This window comes from Mustela lutreola, chromosome 8, assembly GCF_030435805.1.
Source record: "Mustela lutreola isolate mMusLut2 chromosome 8, mMusLut2.pri, whole genome shotgun sequence".
In the NCBI taxonomy this organism is placed as follows: Eukaryota; Metazoa; Chordata; class Mammalia; order Carnivora; family Mustelidae; genus Mustela; species Mustela lutreola.
The window spans coordinates 18,071,969-18,092,895 of NC_081297.1; the positions used below are offsets into that span (position 1 = coordinate 18,071,969).

At 41.3% G+C, this 20,927-nt stretch overlaps 1 protein-coding gene across 1 annotated transcript in view; it reads left to right on the forward strand.

Moving 5' to 3' along the window:
- C8H10orf67 (chromosome 8 C10orf67 homolog) overlaps positions 1–20,927 on the forward strand; it is a 143,130-nt gene that overhangs the window by 48,102 nt on the left and 74,101 nt on the right. The window contains exons 5-8 of the mRNA XM_059183932.1: positions 5,736–5,888; positions 11,980–12,112; positions 13,247–13,305; positions 19,841–19,906. Coding sequence (XP_059039915.1) covers positions 5,736–5,888; positions 11,980–12,112; positions 13,247–13,305; positions 19,841–19,906 — 411 coding nt within the window. The remainder of the gene's footprint in view (positions 1–5,735; positions 5,889–11,979; positions 12,113–13,246; positions 13,306–19,840; positions 19,907–20,927) is intronic.

The following is a 20,927-nucleotide window of genomic DNA, read 5'->3' on the forward strand; positions in this document are numbered from 1 at the left end:
AAAAAGAAGAAAGAGGAAAGAAAATTCAGCAATTATGATCCATAATTGAGGTTTGCCCCGATGGGTGCCCAAGTCTTCTGGGGGGTTCGGGAGTAGTTAAGAGAGCTTTTCAGGATGAGGTGATTCCTGAGCTAAGCCTTGAAGGATCGTGACTTTTTGGCAAGTTGCGGGGAGGGAGGGAGGGATGAGAGGAGCCAGAGATGGGCCCATTTCACAGAACAGAGGCATTCAGGGGTAAGGCAGTGGGGAGCTGCAGGTAGTCTGGTAAGGCCGGAGGACAGGGGACTGGAGAGGGTGGTGAGAGGTGATGCAGGAAGTGAGCCTGAGGAATCAGTACTTGATGTGGAAGACATCCAGGAAGCATTGCAGAATTCTCAGCAGTTTTCATGACATGCATGGATTTGCCACCTTGAAAGATAAATATTATTGCAGTGTTTATGATGCGTGATAAGTAATACCACTCTTCCCCACCCAGGTTGTGGACAAGTTGAAAAAGAAAGTCAGGGCGCCGGCAGATGGAGATCATCTGCTTTCCTGAGAAAGCTGCCTGCCTAGCGCTAACTCTCAGGGCTTGGCAGACTTGACTCCATCAGAGGTCAGCACTGGGCTGGGCGGGTCTCTTCCTGCCTGGACAGAGCACGCATTCCTGCAGTGTTGGCCCCAAAGAGAAAGGGTCGGGGGGGGCGGGTTAAGGGGATGCCCCAAATGTGACCAAGTTTCCTCTTCCAGGGTCAGAACTCAGTGGACAGTGTCACTTCACATGGAAAGAAACAAGATTTCCTGGATTTTTCTTTCCTCCTTTTTTTTTTTTTTTTTAAATACATTGAACTTCATCATTTAGCACATGATCCGTTAGCTGTGTATCTGAGCCCTGGGGAGAAGAAAACTCTGCTCCCACCTTTATGATGCAGCCCTCCCACTACCCAGCCCTTCTCTGGGGATCCTGATGCTGGTGCCTTGGGAGAATTGGCATCCAGTTAGAGGAGTGCATGATTTGCCTTGAACAACAAGGTCTGTTTCTCACCCCAGATTATATCCAGCTGTGTTGTTCAATATTGTTGATCAAGAGGTTTTGCCTGCGGGAACAAATGGCATCATAAAATTATTCTAATACTACAAAGCCAATGGTTATGCCAGAAGTTTGAATACCAACTCCTCCTGACTTTTAAATACTGAAGGAAAAATTAAAATACAAATATTAATTCTTCTTGCGGGACCAAAGGAATTAAAATCCAAAATAAAGTTTTCTTGCTATTGTGAATGAAGGGACCAGAGATGTGCTTCTGCCTGATGCCTTTGCCTGCATCAGAGGCAGCTCTAGGTGGCACAATGTGGTCAGGAAATGGGTTCCATGGTGGGAGGGCTGACCAGACACATCAGCGTGTCAAGCCTTGTGGGAACCAGCTTCCCTGCTGCGGGGGGTGGGGGGGGGGTGATGCTATGGAGACATGAGAGGCTGTAATGAATGTCATGGTGTTGGGTTGGAACTCGAGGTGTCAGTATGAGTTTATGGTATTTAGATGTAGATATTATATTAGTCAGGATTCTCCAGAGAAACAGAACTAGTGTGTATAGAGAGTAGGAGAGAGGAAAAGACAGAGGGAGGGATGATTTCATCCCTGATTTCAAGGCGTTGGCTCTCTGCAAGGTAGACCAGCAGACCAGAGATCCCGGGAAGCGTTGATGTTGCAGCTCAAATCCGAACCAGTCTGCTGACAAAATTCCCTCTCGCTCCCGGACCTCAGTCTTTCTCCAAACACCTTCAAGTGATGGGATGAGGCCCATCAATGTTATGGAGGGTGATCTGCTTTACTCGGTCTATCGATTTTAATAATCTCACCAAAGGGGAAAAAAAAAATACTTCCACAGCAACATGTGGACTGGTGTTTGGTCAAATTTCTGGGTCCTTGGAAGGAAAGCCAGTTTCAGTTGCTCTCCTCCATCACAGGACGCCATGTCCAAGGGAGGCCACAGCTGGAGAGGACGGGAATCTTGATGGGTAAGAGGAGGCTGGGCTGAAATATGGGGCATTTTATTCATTCACTTATTCAGTCTTTCATTTATGGCTTTTGCTTTCTTCCTATCTTTCTTTCCTTTATCCAGTTTTGTTGTTGCTATTTAAGAGTTTAAAAAAAAAAAAAAGCTGTGGCATTTTCCTGAGGGTTCTTGTAAGAGGTAAGAAACACGAGACGGGAGACCAGATTTGAGGGGTGGTGAAGAAAAACACAAGGGCTTTCCGCTTCATCCCCTCGTGAGTCCAGCTCATTCAATAAACATTGGTCGAACATCAGAAACATTCCTGGAGGTGAAGAGACATGAATCCAATGTGTTTGGGTCTTACAGTTATTTTATGAAATGTCAGAAGTAAAACTTCTTGTTCTTCCAAGGAACGGCATGACCCTCCCTGCCCTGAAGTCCAGAGGGACCGAGCCCTCCCTAAAGGCAGGCTCGCTCATGTTACAGTGGGGAGGACTTGGCCAGCTTGTCAGAAGCATCTTTATTTTGGTAACTCTTAAAAGTAAAATAGGGGCGCCTGGGTGGCTTAGTTGGTTAAACGTCTGACTCTTGGTTTCAGCTCAGGTCATGATCCCAGGGTCTGAGATTGAATCCCGTGTGAGGCTCTGCCCAGTGAGGAGCTGGCTTGAGATTCTCTCCCTCCCTCTCTCTCTGCCCCTCCCCCTCCCACTCTCTCTCTTAAAAAATAAATGAATAAATAAGTCTTTAAAAGTAAAATCCGGGGCGTCTGGGTGGCTCAGTGGGTTAAGCCTCTGCCTTCTTCGGCTCAGGTCATGATCCCAGAGTCCTGGGATTGAGCCCCGCCTCGGGCTTTCCACTGAGCAGGGAGCCTGCTTCCTCCTCTCTCTCTGCCTGCCTCTCTGCCTCCTTGTGATCTCTCTGCCAAATAAATAAATAAAATCCTTAAAAAAATGTAAAATCCATAATCTTCAGAACATAAAAAATTAGTGAATAAGCAAATAATAGATGAAGTGACCCAAGAGGAGTGTTGACAAGATACAGAAAGACCACAACAGTGGAGGGCAGGTGGGCAGGTGGGGTGCTAAGGCTTCCCAGGGCCAGTGGCATCTGAGTTTGAATGACAAGATGGAACAGAAGTCAAATGCTAGAGGCTAACACAGGGAGCTGGCTGTATTGTAGATACAAAATGGTTTAGGTGCATTGTCTTATTTAATTCTCAGAGCCCTTTAGGTACTTCTATTAATCCCATTTTACAGATAGTAAGACTGAGGCCCAGGGCTAAGTGAGAGCTGGTTTGCCGACACAGGCCATCCTGCTCTACATGGTTAACCCTGTTCTTTGACATCACTCCATTTAAAAAGCTGGAACTGTCATGTGGATTGTTTTACTTTCACTCTTTCCCACTGTACTGCAGATTCATATGCTGATTTTTACAGTAGTGTGACGTTGGCCCTGTCAGTGTTCTGCTCCTAACTTGACTCTCAGATCTTCATTAGTCTCGTACTCTCCTCAGCTGACCAGTGCTCATCATATATTAGGGAACAATTTTAGTTCGTAACTCTAACTCTGAAATAGAATATTAGGTGTATTAGCAGATGTGACTAGGTTTACTGTGTTCCTTGTATGTGCATGTGCTCAAATACATTAGCAGTGAACACTTAAAAACAGAATCATGCTGTAATTCTCAAAACAGTTCAAAATGGACAACATGATTTTTACACTTCAGGGTTGAAAATGAGAGTTTTATATGCTGGAAGTAAGGGAGTAACAGCGTTCATTTTGGAAGCCTTTCTTCCCTGTCTGGTGCTGTAACCTCGTTCTACAGAGCACTTAGTGCAAACGGGGAAGCACTTCTATACGAGCAAATGGAAATAGGAAAACTAATCTGTAAAACTACTAAAGAGATCAATGGAAGTTCTAAAACTATTTTGAGTTCTCAGTAAAAGGGCATATAATTAGAATTAAGTATTTTCAAAACATATAGCATAAATAATATATGAAAAAAATCACTTTGAATGGTGATCAAAATGTTTTGATTCAGGGGTGCCTGGCTGGCTCCGTTGGTGAAGCATCTGTCTTGGGCTCAGGTCATGATCCCAGGGTCCTGGGATGGAGCCCATCTTCTGGCTCCCTGCTTTAGCAGGGAGTCTGCTTCTCCCTCTCCCTCTGCCCCTTCCCCTCCCCCTCTGCTCATGCTCTGTCTCTTGCTTTTTCTGTCTCAAATAAGTAAATAAATTTTTTTAAAAATAAAAAATAAATTTAAAAAGGCTGCGAAACATGCTCATTAAACAAAAATAAAATACTGTGTTCATATATTGTCATAGTAAGACTCTGAAAATATACAATGATTCAGGGAATGTAGTAAAACAAACACCCTCATCCTCAAGGTGGAATATAAACCATACAATCTTTTTGAAAATAAATTTGTAAAGTGAATCAAGACCATTAAAACATTTGCATGCTCTGGCCAGGAATTCTACTTCTAAGGACCTATGCCAAGGAAAAAGATCAGAAATGTGGACAGAGGTGTAGGTATAAAGACATGGTATGGTGAAGAACTTAAAAAAAATATATATATATACACACACACACACACACACACACACACACACATATATAATTATAATTATATAAATAATGGCATTTCTATAGAGCAGAATGTGGTATAACTATCAGTAATTACACTTATGTAAAATGTTAATGGCTTGGGGCATGCTCATGATATAAGGTAAAATGAATTAAATCTTTCTTTAAAAGAGAGAGAGAGAGAGGGTGAGTAGGGGAGGGGCAGAGGAAGAGGGAGAAGGAATGCCAGGCAGGCTCTGTGCCCCGTACAGAGCCCGATGTGGGACTCGATCTCACCACCCTGAGATTATGACCTGAGTAGAAATCAAGTCAGACGCTTAACAGAGTGAGCCAAATTAATTAAATGTGAAATGAATTAAAATAGAGACAATGCCAAACGTGATATACAGTATCAACTAATATACAAATTCATTTAAAACCAATTTGAGAGAGTATTTTTTTCATTTAATTTCTATTTGATCAGTGTTATCAAAAAGCAGTTTATTCAATTTCTTTTAAGAAAAAAATAACTTTATTTTCCATGCGGAGAGAACTGAATGATATGTTAGAATTACATTATTTTGGAATGGCTATGCATATAGACCCTGAAGATTACTTTCTTACACGTAGTGGTTCATTATCCACAAACTTTACATGGGGAAAAAAATTCTATTTTAATGCATCTTCCTCTGCTTTGGTCTCAGTTTCCTAAGTTTTCAAATGAAGCCTAGTCTGTCTAGATTAATGGTCTGCAAAACTTTTCTGTGGAAGAAAGGAAAGATATGGTACTTGTCTCTACATCTCCATATTAAACCACTGGGGGAATTAGTTGCACGTTGAAGCTTACTTCTGTTTTTACATATTCAAATTTTTGTTATCTTCCTTTCTAGGGCAAGAGCCAAGTAGGACATTCACAACCATGCTGTAAATTTACAATTAAGGTTTACTGTGATTACTTGCGTGGCCCATGCAGTTAGAGGACCCCATTGTGCTTTGTGTTTTATAGGAGCATAATGTGCTATATTCTGTGGCACTTTAGCTTATCATTCAATATAAATATAGTTATTTCCTGAAAATTGTGTGCAAGTTACAAAAATCAAATAACTTACAAGACTGTTGCTTAAATAAAACATGAACTAGTTTCTGATGGTGCTTGCTTAGTGTCTGATTTTTAATCCTGCTTTCCCCCCCAGCAATTCTTTGAGGTGGAAGAAGAGGCCTTTGTGCATGAATCAACTAGTATCAAAATGAGTGTTTTGTTAAAAAAACTGAAGGAAAGAGAAGAAGTTATTAAGGAATTAAGAGAAGAACTAGACCAATACGAAGAGTCTAGACTTCAAAAATTTGTAAGTTTCAAAGCAATGAATAATTTACTTTAATATATATATACATAAAGTTATAACTTTCCAAAAGCTTGGGTCAAGAGTAAAGGAAATACAAGTGGTCTATCTTGGGTATGTCTCCACAACATCAGCCACTCCAACCCTTTTCTCCTCAAGACATAGTCTAGAAAACCCATCATCATTAATAGGAGCCATATAATTGTTCTCAATTTTTATTTATAATAGAAATAAAATAACCTATTTCCCACTGTAGAAATTGTCCTACTCTAGAAGAGCACATAGACTTTTGTTTTAATTTTGAAGACTCCAGCCCCGTTTTGCTGTTTAGTGATCTCTCCATGTCAGAGGCTTACAGGAAGCACCATAGAACAGGAGGACCTTCAAGGAACATTCTTGAAAGGTTTTCCCCTAAATCTCCTGCTTCAGAGGAAGCCGGAAGGTGGGTTACTACTTGGACAAAAGGACTAGTGGGAACAGAAATGGAAGGAGAGGGCAAGGAGAGGCTTAACTCCTGTCAAGGAGGAGAATTTTAAGGGCTCTGGAAAGTGTGGATGCTGAAGGTGAATTTATTTTCATCTCAAGTCAGCTTTGAGCCACTGGCTGTGGCCCAGCCACAGTTTAGAACCACAGAAGAGTCTTTATTATTAGATTCTAAGAGCAAGAAGCTGATTGGGTCAGAGAGGCTAGAAGAGAGGCCAGAAGAATAACAGTCTTTTGAAAGCCAACTGGTAGGCACCACATGCCTCATCAGTGGTACCTCTTCTCGTCTCCTGGCTCAGTTTACGGAGAAGGAAGCAGAGATGGAGTGATTAAGTGACTCTTCCCAGGCACACAGCTAGTACATGGTGAGGATCACACGGGAACCAGGTCCCAGCTGACCTGACGCCCACAAAAGGATGTGGAGTTCTATGCTCTACAGTAAGATGTCAAGGTTGTGATTTTCCAAATTAACTAGTTGGTAGGTATATATAAAATAGACTCTAATATTATTATAATGTATGCATATATTATTACAGGTATATACATATCCATATAAATATTGACACATGCATAGATATGCACAGAAAAGTCTGAAGAATTATACATCCAAATGTCAACACTAGGAAAAAACACGTACACGTTGCCCGTCCCTTTAAAAACAATCCATAGTTTACCTAAATCTCACGCTAGTAATCTTACTTACAACTCCAAGTTTAGAAGAGATAAGGAATTGCACTTGTCTCAACCTGAAGGATTTTGTTTACTAATTGGTGAAGAAGTGTTTACTTTGTATAACCTATTAGAATTGTTTATATTCTTAAAAAAAGAAAACCCTGAGTATCTCCTAAGTAATATAATATTGTGTCAATAGCATAGATCTAATAAAATTAAATATTAATTCTTTTTACATGTTCTGATTGCTATGGAAGAGGCATTTCCAGTTTTTGCACTTACTTTAACCTTTTCCTGGGTCTAAATCCAGCCTTATGTTTTGGAGACAATAATTTAATAGAAAGGACTAAAACAGCTATAATAGTTTTTGGCTGTTAATCCTGTCTTGGTCAAAGATATCCAGCCCAGATGGGAAGGGTGATGTTGGTCCATTTATTTCCCATTTGTGAAGTGTGCAGGTACCCGCCTAGCTAAAAGAGATAGTTGTGAGAAGGATACCTGTTGTACTGAATGTGAATTACTTTGAGGGCTTTGAGGAAAGCTGAGTATGTAAATCCTAGTTATCATTATGAGGAAATAACACAAGTCCTGTGACCATCTAGTTTACATTCCATGAAATGCTCTGAACAGACCTCAAACCTCAGGACCTGTTCAGCCCAACTGAGGTCGCGACACTAACCCATGAGGTCCGTCTTGTAATGCTTATATCTCTAAGTATCCTCAACCTGGCCATTGTTCTCTCTGACATCCTCTCTCTGAGGATGAAGATGGGTAGTGGCTTTGCGAGGACAAGGAGGTGGGGGGGGGGGGCGTCCATGCTGCTCTAGTATCAGTAGGGTGTTCCCTGGCTCAAGAGGGCATCCTGAACACCCTGGTCATTCCACTATAATTTGTCCCCAGGGAGACCACATCACAATTTCTGTAAACCCTAAGATCTGAGGGAGTTGAGATACTCCTGATTAAATAGGAGTACACATTTCTCCCAGCTCCCGGGGACCCCAATAAAATGTGTGGTGCCAGTCTCCCTCCTTGATTAAGGGCAAGGTAGAGCGGTCTGGGACTGGTGTGCATTTCAGGAACGTGGACATGAAGGCCGCAAAACAGATCATGAGTTATACAAAGTAAACTTATGGAGGATACTTTTTTTTTTTTTTTTTTTTTTTTTTAATCCTCTAAGATTTCCTAAAACTACACGCCATGGAGGTTCTGGAAGAGATCTTTTTTAATTTGAATTTTCATCTTATACAACTGCTCCCTCTGGTGGTTAAAAAAAAAAAAGCTTGACCCACCAAGCATCTATTAGATTTGGAAATCCAATTCCGAGAACGAATTGGAGAACTTCAAAGTTGCGGTGGAGAGAACTTGAAATCACTTGAAATAAGCAAGCTCAATAAGCAGTAGGGAAACCCTCTAGTTCATTCTTACTGACAGTCCCAATTACATGAATAGCTTTACAGTTAATAGGTAGTCACAATCTCTCTCTCTAGAACGGTTTTTGAGAAAAATCTGATGAGAATGTGATCGCAAAGGGAAACTTTAATAGACAGAGCTGAAATCAGATTTATAACAAAATGGAAATCAGGAAAGGGAGCTCTTCAAGCTATAGAGCTATATATATAGCTCTCCAGGCTTGATGTCGAATATCCCTCCCGAGCACTGTCACTCAAGGACTGAGCGTCGTTTCCAGTGCAGTTCTGTAGGAAACCATCGTGACGTACCCACCTGTCTGCGGCTCTCAGGTTGCGGTGCTGTGCGGTGATCGGTCCCCTGGAGGCTCGCTCCCCGAGGCTGGCCTGTCAGAGCGCATGCGCCCGGGTGCACGTCTCTGCCGGCACACGTGCCCATGCATTTTAATAGCGATCGGAGTTGTCCGTTTTGAAAAGACTTCATTTTTTCCCCCTTACCCTCCCATAAATGACCTGGGCAACCATCACCCTCCTCCCCGCCCCACCCCCCAGAAGGGAACGTAACTGCTTGTTGCTGACAGCTCTGAAACAGAGCTGTCCGTCAAGAGTGGCGGCTCTGCAGGGCTGCACCGCCCCAGTGCGCCACTTGCCTGGCTGTCACTCACTGGGAGAGCACCTGCTCCTCTCCACGACTGTCAGGCAGCGTGGGCACGCATCAGAAGCCTACTGCACGCCCCAGCAGCAAATTGAGATGTCCAAGAGCCAGGGAGCCTGCGGAATTGCGATACCAATAAGGCAGAAGGGAGACTGCTGAGAGGCACATGCGGGCTCTGCACAGAGCTCCTCGCCCTTTATTGTGCCTGTGGATCCCCCGCGGCTGCGGTGAAGACAAGGGTTCTGCCAGTGGGTCTGGGCTGGGGCCTGAGAGGTTGTGTTTCCCATACGCTCCTGGGTGAGGCCGGGGCTGTGGACCACACTTTGAGTAACAAGGCTCTACAGTACACCAAGCATTCCTAAATGATTCTTTTGGGACCTGTTTAGGATTCCGAAACCAGGGAACAGAGATCGTGCCCGTCTGGTGAATGGCGCCGAAGCCACCGCCAGAAGTCCTCGTTTTCCCAACGTGATAGGAAAACTTCGGCAGGTTCCCTTAGAAATTCAAAATTCCAGAACGGTCGTGGATCCCACACGATCTCTCTGCAGCTACAATGTCGCTTTAAATAGCTACATGCAGTTAACCACCTTTTAATGATCTCCCTCCCTTTTAACCTCGGTTTATTAACGCAGTTTATTTTAGAGAAGTCTCTTGGTTTAAATAAGCCAAAAACTAGTGGTGTTGGGCAGATGGTAGAAGGAACACCACCACAAAACCTGCCACTCAGAGTGTAACAGATGACCGTGGCAGCCCAGAACTATCCCTTTGTTCATTTTGCTAATGAGTGTCCTCATTGCTGGGGGAGTCTGAATAGTTAATTACGTGCAGTTCCTGCAGCTGACAGATGGTGGGGACAGAGCTAAAGATTAACCTCACAAGGATGGGGTCTGTGTAGATGGATATGAAGAGGAAAACTGTCCAGTTGAATGTGTTTTCCTTGTTTCCTGCTTTTATAGGAGAGTTTTAGAAAACGCACCGAGGAATTAGCTGCCACCATTTACACATTTTATGCTTCTTGTGATTAATTCAAATAGGTCTTGTTTAGTTTATGATAATGAGGGCTCCTGTCATAGGATGTTCTTATTATGCTAGTTAGGAAATGTATGCTTAAGCCTTTGGAGACAAATATTGCTTGTTTATTTGTTTGTTTGTTCGTTTGTTTAAAAATCCCTTTTTAGTCTATAAGTGCATTCTGTGATGGTTTCACATTGAACTGTGTGGGACTAGAAATTAATGACTGGGGTTCTTCCTTTATTCCAACAGTGCTGTTTATTAACTATTAGATTTGTCAGTTCTCATCAATTAAGAATGAGTTGGGCTCAAATAATGTAAATTAAGTGGTGGGTCAAAATCACGAGGAATTGTATAGGTTTAGTGCAAAACTTAGCGTCATTTTAAAAATTAACTCTGATGTGACTAACTTCATTAGTAGGCAGCTTCCTGTTGAAGGTACTGGCTTTATTAAATGTACTGCAGAAATTGTAGCCACTCATTCTCCTTCTGAGCCATTATGACCACAGAGTAAAACATTTTAATAATTTGCTTTTGGATCTCTCTAAATTTAAATAAAAATACAATTCTGAAAGGAACCCAATATATTGGGAGGGAAGATTCTGTTTTTGAGGGATCTTATTTTTGTGTATTGGCAATCGTGACATTGCTGCGAGAAGAATACATTATAATCTGAAGATTACTTCAAAGTTCGAAAGCACTTCTGTTAACTATATGAATTCTGAAGCAAGGCATATAGAACCTTCTATTTCTTTTAACATAATAATATAATGACTTTTTAGCATGCTCCTTAATATTTTGAGATCGTGTGATCGTTTAATATTTTCCCATCAGGAAGTAAAAAGCTCTGCACCAGCTTCCCCGTCCATTACATCTTAATTAAAAAAAAAAAAAATGTGTGGCAGTAAAATCCAGACAGCCATAAGCGAGAGTATATTCAGATGTTTTTCAATAGCTTTGAAACAGACAAGAAGAAGAAGAAGAAAGGAAGAGTAGCTGTCCCAATAAGCTTCTATTGCGTAAGAAAAAGCCTCTCCCATAATGGACATGGCAAGATTTAAACAAAAGACGCACATAATAAAAATGTAAATGAGTTTGCTTTACTAAAACTATAACTTTAAAGTCCTTTGTTGTAAGTTATCCTGAAACCTTCTTACAAGGTAATCGCTGTTTGCATAGAGATTTAAACCGAAGTCTTCAATAGCATTAAACGCCTGCACAGTCCCCAGTGTGACAGGCATGCAAAGCCACGTTAATGTTCAGAATATGAATTGCCTCTGGGTGGCTCCTCTACCCAGCCGAAAACCAACTGTGTGGATATCCGCGCGCCTGATGGGCTCCATGCGGCTCCCAGCCTGAACACGTCACCGCTTTGACATGTGATGTGCTCTTCATGACACTGGCAGCGCCGACACTGGGAAATGCCACAAAGGCAACAAGCCCCCCTCCTTAGCTGCGCACTTTGCCACCCCCTGGCGCTGCCCGTCCCGGTCCCCACAGCCTGCCTAGTTACAGGCGGACAGCGCTTCAGACACACACAGGGGGAAGTGTGGGTGGAGAGGCCCCAGCTGCCTCCCCGGGCGCAGCCTCCATAATGAATTGACCTGAATGATGAGGGCACACAAACAGTATGATATGCATTATTCCTGTCAATAAAATGTCCCCATGTGCTGTGGTCTTTGTACAGACTGTACTGCAGCCTTTCTCCAGCGAGCTCTATTTAATCTCCTTCCTTTTTACTATTCATATTATAAGTGTGTAATAGAATTCAGAAAATTATATGATAGCTCTTCTGCATCTCTATTGTCTTGTGTTGCATATTTAAATGCTTGGCTCTCTGCTTAGAGACGCGGATCTCCCCATCTTTCAGGACGCTTTTGCCAGAGAGACGATGCTAGAGAGGGAAAATCTGGAGTACAAAGTGGCAAATGAGAGAATGCTGCAGATCATTGCAGAGCTCGAAGAAGCGATCCGACTCAACCTAAAGGAAAATTCAGCATTAGGTAACCTTTTACAATCGTTTTTGAGAAAAACCTACGCATCGGACACGTCATGTAGTCCGTGGCAGCAGTCATCTTCACCGAACATCCGTTTGCTTGGTTATTTACATGTACAAGACTGGCTTGATAGCCATCTTTGGTTTTCATTGAAGATGGCATTCCTTGCTTGGGAAAGATGGTTTCTTTGTGGTTATAGTCTCATGCCATTCTAAATCAAGGTGTTTTTCCACTCCCCCCTGACCCAAGTTGAGCACTGACCTTTGAAAAATGTACAAAGCAGTGCTCTATTTCACTTAGAAATATTATAAAGGATAGAAACTTTTGCTGATTCCTGTTTCACATGCTTGATTGATTATCTAAAATTTATAACCTTTAAGTACTTAAGCACGCAGATTGGGGTATGCTTTGTGGAGGAACAGAGTTGGCCCTTCAGGAAAATATGGCACTATTTACTATGGAATTATCTTCAATTTTGGACAAATTAAAGTACAAATTGTCGTGTGCATGCCTCATACTCCCCTTTTTTACATACCATAAGCGTTGGTAAAAGTTCCACTTAAATCATGTGTTTTAAAGTATTTTTTTCACCTACTGTTATCTTTATATTTCTGTTACTTACATGATGTTCCCCTTACTTGCAGGGATGAAAAGCAATGAAGAAGCAATTAACAAAACAAAAACACTTAACAGCAAAATATTGATGAAATCAGATAGATTACAGTATCCATTGACTATAAAATATACCGTATCAGTGTAGTTTCGTTTCCCTTCTAATGTGGTGTGATACCACTTTTTCAGGCTTTGGTAGTTCTGAGTCATAAAGTGCCACCTGCTAAAGCACTTTGCATTGGCTGTGACTAACAGCAAAAATGTCCATTGCTAGTATCGATCAAAAGCTTTCAGCCCTCAGCCACACTTGGATCTTGAACTTAGTTCTTAATCCCTATCTGACCAGCCTTCTGAGCAGCAGGAAGAAGGCTGTGAATGTCAAGGGCAGTTGTGAAGGTCACAGTCCTGCTAGGACTTGCGTCCGCCATGCCTGCCAGCAGTGTGCAGCCTGCCCTGAAGCAGGGAGCTTGAATACAGGGCCGTAAGCTTGTAATTTCATGGTTGGCCTCTCTTTCCTTTTGTTTACAGAAGATGAAATTATAACTCTGAAAGAGAAGGTAGAAAAGAATCATAGAACTATTCAAAAGGTACTGTAACTTTTTACATTGACGAACGACTCTTTTACATTGAAATACCGGCACGACGGGTGAGATCACACTGTGTCCCGCTTGTCTTGGGGACTTTCTGCATTTAATCTCTCCCGTGATTTGGGTAAGGTCTCTGGTAATCAATAAGGATTCTGCCTTGAAAATGAATTAATGTACAGATAGTTCATTTCTTTGGGATAACTGAGTTATCTACCTTGTTGACTGTAAGGAACTGGAAAGTTATATGATACCAGGGGTCCGAAGATGTGCTAGTGGGAGAATTCTATTATTAAGAACGAGCAATCTTGTTTTCAGCCCAGATGGGGCTTCATGTTCATTTTTGTGTTTGCACATGAACTGGGCTTATGCTATGCAGGGAATCTGCATTTTGAACAGGATTTCTTTTGGTGTCAGGAAGGTCAAGATCTCCCAGGGCATCCAAGGCAGGAGGACCACAGCAGCACAGGTTGGGCTCCCCTGCTTTGTGCTTTCTTAACTCTCTATGGCAGCATCCCATCGTAGTTATCAGCACATTTTCAGCGAAGGGCCATCTTCCCTGCCGCACTGCTAGCCTCATGAGGGCAGAGATGGTAACATCTCCGTTTCTGGAATATTCCCAGTGCTGAGCACAGTACTTGGTGCACATGGACAGATGCTCTCTGAGTGATTCATAGAATGAGAATGTGTTTAGAGTTCAGGAAATTTACAGGCGAAAATGTGTATTTATATCCCTGATTTATTCCAAATAAACATCAATGTTCTCACCAAATTGAGTGCCAGTTTGAAAATGAAAATTAATTGAAACTGGATAACATTCAGTTTTAATGAAACATTCAGTCCTGCAGAGGCACTAGCGGTGTTTCCAGCGAACAGCCACCTGTGCCTAAGTTTGGGTCCAAATTTCAAGCTGATTTTACAGTTCAGGGTATTCTTGGGTTTTCAATAAGATCACTCTTACAAACTATTTTTTAAAGACTTGGTTACCCCAAAGGGTCAGAGGTGGGAGATGTTTTCTCTGAAAACCAGACCCATCACAGGGGTTTGCGGAGCAAGTTCATTTTCTTGCACTTGCCCCATTCGCAGCAGAAAAAGCAGGAGTCCCATCCTCGCAGAGAAAACAAGAGTCTGTGGACAGACAACTTTAGCCTTCTTGGCATCAATGTCGACAACTGAAAAGATAGTCCCAGCTTTCCAGTGTCACTTAGCCTCCAAGGAAGGTTTAAATGTTTCTAGAAGTGTTCATTCTATCCTGTCACTGGTAGAGATGAGTTGTGGAACCTTACTATTCTCTGCGAGGAGTGCAAAAAATTAAAGCAAAAAATCTGACTAGGAAACCACCAATTAGAAAGAGACATACCCCTTCGAATGACGAGTTATATACCCTGTGTGAGTGTAAAGATTCCAGTTAAATGCATCCTCAGCTTCCTTAGGTCCGCACCGGCCAGTGGTAGCCCCATGTGGCTAGCTGACCATACGAGTTGTATCTGGTGCAACTGAAGAACTCAGTTTTTAATTATATTTCATTTTAATGTTTTAATTTAAATTTAAAAACTGATATTTGTTTCAGTTTATTGGGAAACCTTTATGTATATTTTAAATAACTTGGTATGTGAATCTGCTTTTTCTTCTGTAAACTTTATGCAATCTAAATACAGATCAGGTATTTCTGATGAAGTTTTAGCCCCGACACTGAGATATGCTGTATGTGAGAAGTACACACTGGGTTTCAAAGACTGCATTTAAGTGAAATATCTCAGCAGTGCTTTTTAAAATTGATTATTACACATTGAGATGATAATATTTTGAATGAGTATTTGGATAAAAATATATTATTAAAATTAATTTCTCATATTTCTCTTACTTTTAACAAGGCTACTATAAAATTCAAAATATATACATATATATGTGTATATCTTAGGCCATATTTTTAATTCACAACTCTCTCCTAGACAAATATAGCAGATTCCTAGCCTGATTGATCGTCTTTTAAATCCTTTCTCTTTTCTTTTTTTCTTTATATGTACTGGACCACCACAGAACATTGAATACAGGCACAATTTGGTATTGAGCAGAAAGACTCTTGAACCTTGGTTTCCTCTTTCATTTCTGCCACTGTGGTCCCTTGGGCCAGTGCCTTATCCTACTTCCTGTCTCTCACAGGCTTACTGTGAGGGTAGAATGAGATAATGCACGTCCAAGTGCTTTGCTGATTGGAAAGCACGTCAGGAGTTGTTGAACAAACACGAGCTGATATTTACTGGTTTGGTTTCCAATATCCTCCACTAAATCAATTAATTCAGTAATGTTTATTAAATCCTTTTAGTGCCAGGCATTAAGCTACTGTCAAGATATAAAAATCACACACATACACACACACACACACATACACACACACAGCCCTGCTATAGAGCAGAATAAATCTAGAGCAAGAGACAAAAATCCTAGGGCTGTGTGACGTGGACTGTAATGGAAGTATGTACATAGAGAAAAGATGTCTAGCTTTACCTGGAAGGTTCTAGAAAGGCTTCACACACAGTTCCACACCTATTTCACACTCCTTCAGTGGAGCTGATCTTTCCAGGTAGGTAGGAGGGTGGAAGTGCTAGGTTCAGAGCATGAATGCATAAGTGTGAGATGTGTTTGTGGACTCTTTTGTGATTTGGTATGGCTGAAGCATGAGGTAGGAATCCAGTGAGCTATGTATGAGCATTTGTCTTGGGGCAGGAAGACGGGGAACAGGTGAGCAGCTCAGAAGCCCCAGGATAAGACACACCTTGTCTTGTTTACCCCTGGATTCAGTGAAAACGAAGTTGAAAATGGCCTGTAGCTGGTTAAGCTGATCTCTTGCCACCCATCAGGGCTTAAAGCACTGTCTTTTATGATATTCAGTAACTTTCATGTTAAAATTCCAATAATCTAATAACAGCTGAATCTGTTTCCTAGCTGTGGCCATATTACAAATCCTTCTGGGAGGGAGTCAGCCAGAAGTCAGAGATGACAGCCCGGCGTGTGGTCAGCATCAGGAGGCAGGGCAGTGTAAGACTGAGTACAGATTGCTCTGGGCCTCATGGGAGAGCCCAGCATGGATTTTAAGGGGTCCAGGAAGGTTGGAGGAAGGAGTCTGAGCTGACTCCCAGAAGAGCGGTTCTAATAAGCCAGGAAGGGGACATGGGAGGTGGGAAGGGTTAGAAACATGCAGAAGGGAAGTCAGTGCATGTGACTGCCTACAGCTGAGGGTATGTGAGAGTCAGGGGTGGCAAGAAGCAGGGCTCCTGGCAGGGATTATTAATCATGCCAAGGGATTTGCATTGCCTTCTGAGGCCATGGGGGACCTTTAAGTGTTGGGGAAGGATTGGATTCATGTCTCAGAAAGAAAATGAGCAGAAGGAAGGAAAATCTAGAACCAGAGAGACCGGTTCAGAGGTTACTTGGATAAACCAGGAGAAGTATAATCTGAAACAGAAAGAGGACAGTGAGATGCTGGGGATGACTGGGAAGGATGAATTCTAGGGATGTTTAGGCAGTAAACTCTACGGTCATTGATATGGTTGAAGGCAAGAGAGGTAAAAGAGAAGTTCAGGCTGGTGAGCATTTGAGTAAAGATGAAAACAGGCAATGAGGAAAGCCAGAGAGGGGACATCCTGGAAGCAAAGCAAGGGAGAATTTCCTTTGCAGTGTGTCCTGCCACCAGCCATGCTAAAAGCTCAAAAGGGAAGATTAGGCAACAGGGTGACCCCCGTGATGTTAATGAGAGTGATTTACCTGAAACTGTGGGAGCAGGTGAGAAGCTGGGTGAATGCAAAAGTGGAGACAGTGAGTGTGGGCAGCCCTCTAGAAGTTGGGCTGTGACTGGTCAGGGAGAAGTAGGGGAGTAGTTGGAGAGGGACGTGAGGCTGAGGGAGGAAATTTTTTAAAGAAGAAACTAGAATATTTTTGAATGATGCCAATGGAAAGATGAAAGACAGTGGAGACATAAAGCAGAAGAGGTCACTGAGAAGAGTGATCTAAGAGGCAGGAAGGATTGGGGTTAATGGCCTTTGACACCCATTGAAAATTTGGTGACACTCCTTTTCAGACCAAGGTATGATGACTCAAAACAGAATCTTTTCCTTTCCTTCCACCTCATTCCATTACCTCCCCTAACCCTGCCGTCGACCCTCACACCTTATCAACTATACTGCTGTGTTCCTTCAGAGGCTCCTGTCTAGCCAGTCCCCACTGTTCCTCAGCCCTGCTCCCGTGGAGATGGGTCAATCCTTACCTGCTGGTGGCATTTCCAAGTGTATGGGGTTTTAACCCAGAGTGGATGCACCCTCTCTCTGTCTATCATTTTACTTGGATCTAATTAACACCCTTTCCTACTATCCCCTACAGCTCTTCTAATCTTACCATTACTTTTCTCAGTTTCCATATTCCATCCTCCACACTACTTCCTAATTCACAGAAAACATGGCAAACACTTGATTTCCCCCGCCCCTTCTGCTTTCTCTTCCTCTGTGGCTTATCTTACCTAGCCTTACCTTTACTTGTTTTGATCCAAACAGGATCATTCTTCTTTGCCCTGACTCATCCTTCCATCTATTCCCTGAATCATCTCTTCCTTCTCTTCTGGAACTTTCTTCATCAGCCCCTTTCACTCTTATGCCTTTTAAAATTTCCCTCTGGCCTAAGACACGGTGAAACCATCATCTTGGTGCTATCCATTGACCTTAATCACACCTAACCCATTGCCATTTACTGTACTTCAAATACTATTTAAAAGAAATCTGTGTTTACCAGCCCCCTTTTCACTCCCCCGATGCTAGTTTTTCCTGTGGATAAGGTCACAGTGAGGTTCATATTGCCTTTGATCCTTCTTAGATTTTTTCCTTCCTGGATTATCTGCCGTATGTGACAGGACTACTGGCTGTGTCATAGACTCTTCTGCACCAATGTTCACTTCTGATTTGTCACACGATTCTTCCTTCCTTCCTAAGCAATATCTGTCAGTGGCTTCTTATCTTCCATTTTCCTCTTGAATGCCATTCTTGGGTACTCTGTTTATCCTTGGTCTTCCTCATTTTCTCTCTAGCTGACGTCAGTCTCTCCCATAACTGGCACGCTTGCTTACCAGTGATTCCAAACTTCCTCTCCTGCTTCATGATTACCCTGAACACCCCATCTCTAGTTTCAACTCTGTTTTCATCTTTAATTTCAGTGTTACACGCACTTCAACAGTCCCCATCCATTTCCTATGGAAATTAGAAGTTCTTTCTGTGGCCCTGCGTACCTGGGATTCTTTGCTCTCTTGAGGTCAGGAACTGTCTTGTTTATATTCTTAGTCATCAGACTTAAGAAATGTTTGCTGAAAAAATTCTTTACATATGCATCAAACTCACTGTCAAAACTTGAGCTCATTACCCCTTGAATCTGGATTCTGCTGTTTTCCCCCACTTAAATGAATGACTTTGATTGTTCATCAATCCCAAGAACAGATGAGAAATTGAGAGTCAATCTCTACTCTCTCTTTTCTACTTTATACCTGGTAGGTCACTTGATCTGATTATAATGTGGTTATATGTGGGATATATGTGGTTATATGTGGTTATATGTGGGATATGTGGATCTTTATGCTTTTTAACCACCTGAAAATATGGCTTATTAACATATTTTCTTATGTATTATGGTCATTTTTCACATTGTTTTCCTACCATATTGTAGATGCTCCAGAGGAAATGTTCTGTTCTACTTCATTTCTGTAACTCCATAGATGAACATAGACCTCCTGGCATCTAAAAGGTGTTCCATTCATGTGTATTAAATGATGAATATATGAATTAATTGAGTGGATGTCAGAACCAAGGTTTGAAGTTTATCAGCATGTATAATTGACATACAATATATGTATATAATATATCACTGACATATATTATATGTCATATACATATATGCATATATATTACATAACTGATATATAATACATAATATGATATATATCATTGATAATACATATCATGATATATATCAGTTATATCAGTGTATAAAATGTAATGTAATATAAATATACACAAATGGCAAATAATCATTGAAGACAGTGAGGCAAGACATAGAAGTAGAGTGTCCCTAGAGTGTACGCTCTTTGATGGCTGTTTTCAGCTGGCATGAAGAGAATCTGTTGTACACGAAATAGAACACAAAAATCTAAAATAAAAGAAATGGGTCCTATAAAGGAAAAGCAGAATTGCTCTTCTTGACAGACTCTACTTACTTTATTATATATAGATGCACATTTTGTTGGGGTTGTGTGAGGAAGATTATAAATAAATTGGCATTTCCTGTGTGTATATTGCTTGCTTTTCTAGTAAAAATACAATAATTGTATCATAATATATTATTGTTACATGAGAATCTACAGACATTTAAATTTTCTAAATCGTATTATGATCCTCTTTTCTCCTGTTTAAAATCAAAATATGTGTTGCTAAATTCTACTGAGGAGGAATTTTAGGCGTTCTGTTCTTTCCTTTAATCAAAATGTAATATTCTTCTCTTTTAGCTGTTTGATGGTAGAGACAGATTACTGTGTGAGCTTGATTATGAAAAAGCATTAGTTCAAGAAATGGTAAGGTGATTTACATTATTTCCTAATGAATTTGAGATCAGGAATTCAATTTAATCATGAAAGCTTTATAAACTTTATCTATAAACTATGATTTCCCCTTGGTCAATCTAAGTGCATGCCTAATTATAAACTTTTTAAATTGAAGCATAGTTGACACACGATGTTATATTAGTTTCAATTGCGCAACATAGTGATTCGGCGGATGATTCCATACCTTAAGCTATGCTCACCATCGTAAGTGTGGTCACCGTACGACGTTGTGACAGTATTTTTGACACTATTTCCCATGCTGTACTTTGCAACCCTGTGACTTATTTATTTTAAGACTGGGAGTTTGTATCTCTTCACCCCCTTCCCTTTTTCTATAAACATTTTTAAATGATCATTGTAAGACAATAGTTTGATTAGTACTATGATAAACATAATAAGCTGCCACATAGATGAGTCTTCCAAAAGAAATCGTGTTACCATTTAAAGAACTGTCCAGAGTTTTTGAGTTTTATAATGGTGATTAAAACACACATACACACACACACACACACACACACACACACACACACAGGAGAGCCCACTATTTTGAAGGATTTGCTATTTTTAGTTACAAATTGCCATAAGTGACAACAACAAAAAAAGAGCCCAGCTAGATATTTTGGCATTCTGTGTTAGTCTCATAAGAAAACACTGCCTTTTTATGTTCTTTTAAGAGAACTTTCCAGACGGCTGCTCTTTTATTTTATCTGTTGACTACCCACTCCCTAGGCCCCGCCACCTCACCCCCCGCCCAGCTTATGGTGGTGTACTTTGGCTTTCAACTGGTCACCACTAGTACGTCTTTGTTACAGGAAACTGACTGTGTTTATTATAATCAAAAATAAAACACAGCTTGACTTGCGTTCCAAATGTGCTTGAAAAGAATATGATACTGTTTAGAAGAGAAAAGGTTGTTCATAGGAAGTCAACACCACTTCAGATATTGAAACATTCCCTTTTTTACAGCTTGTCACACTTTGTGCCAAGTCAT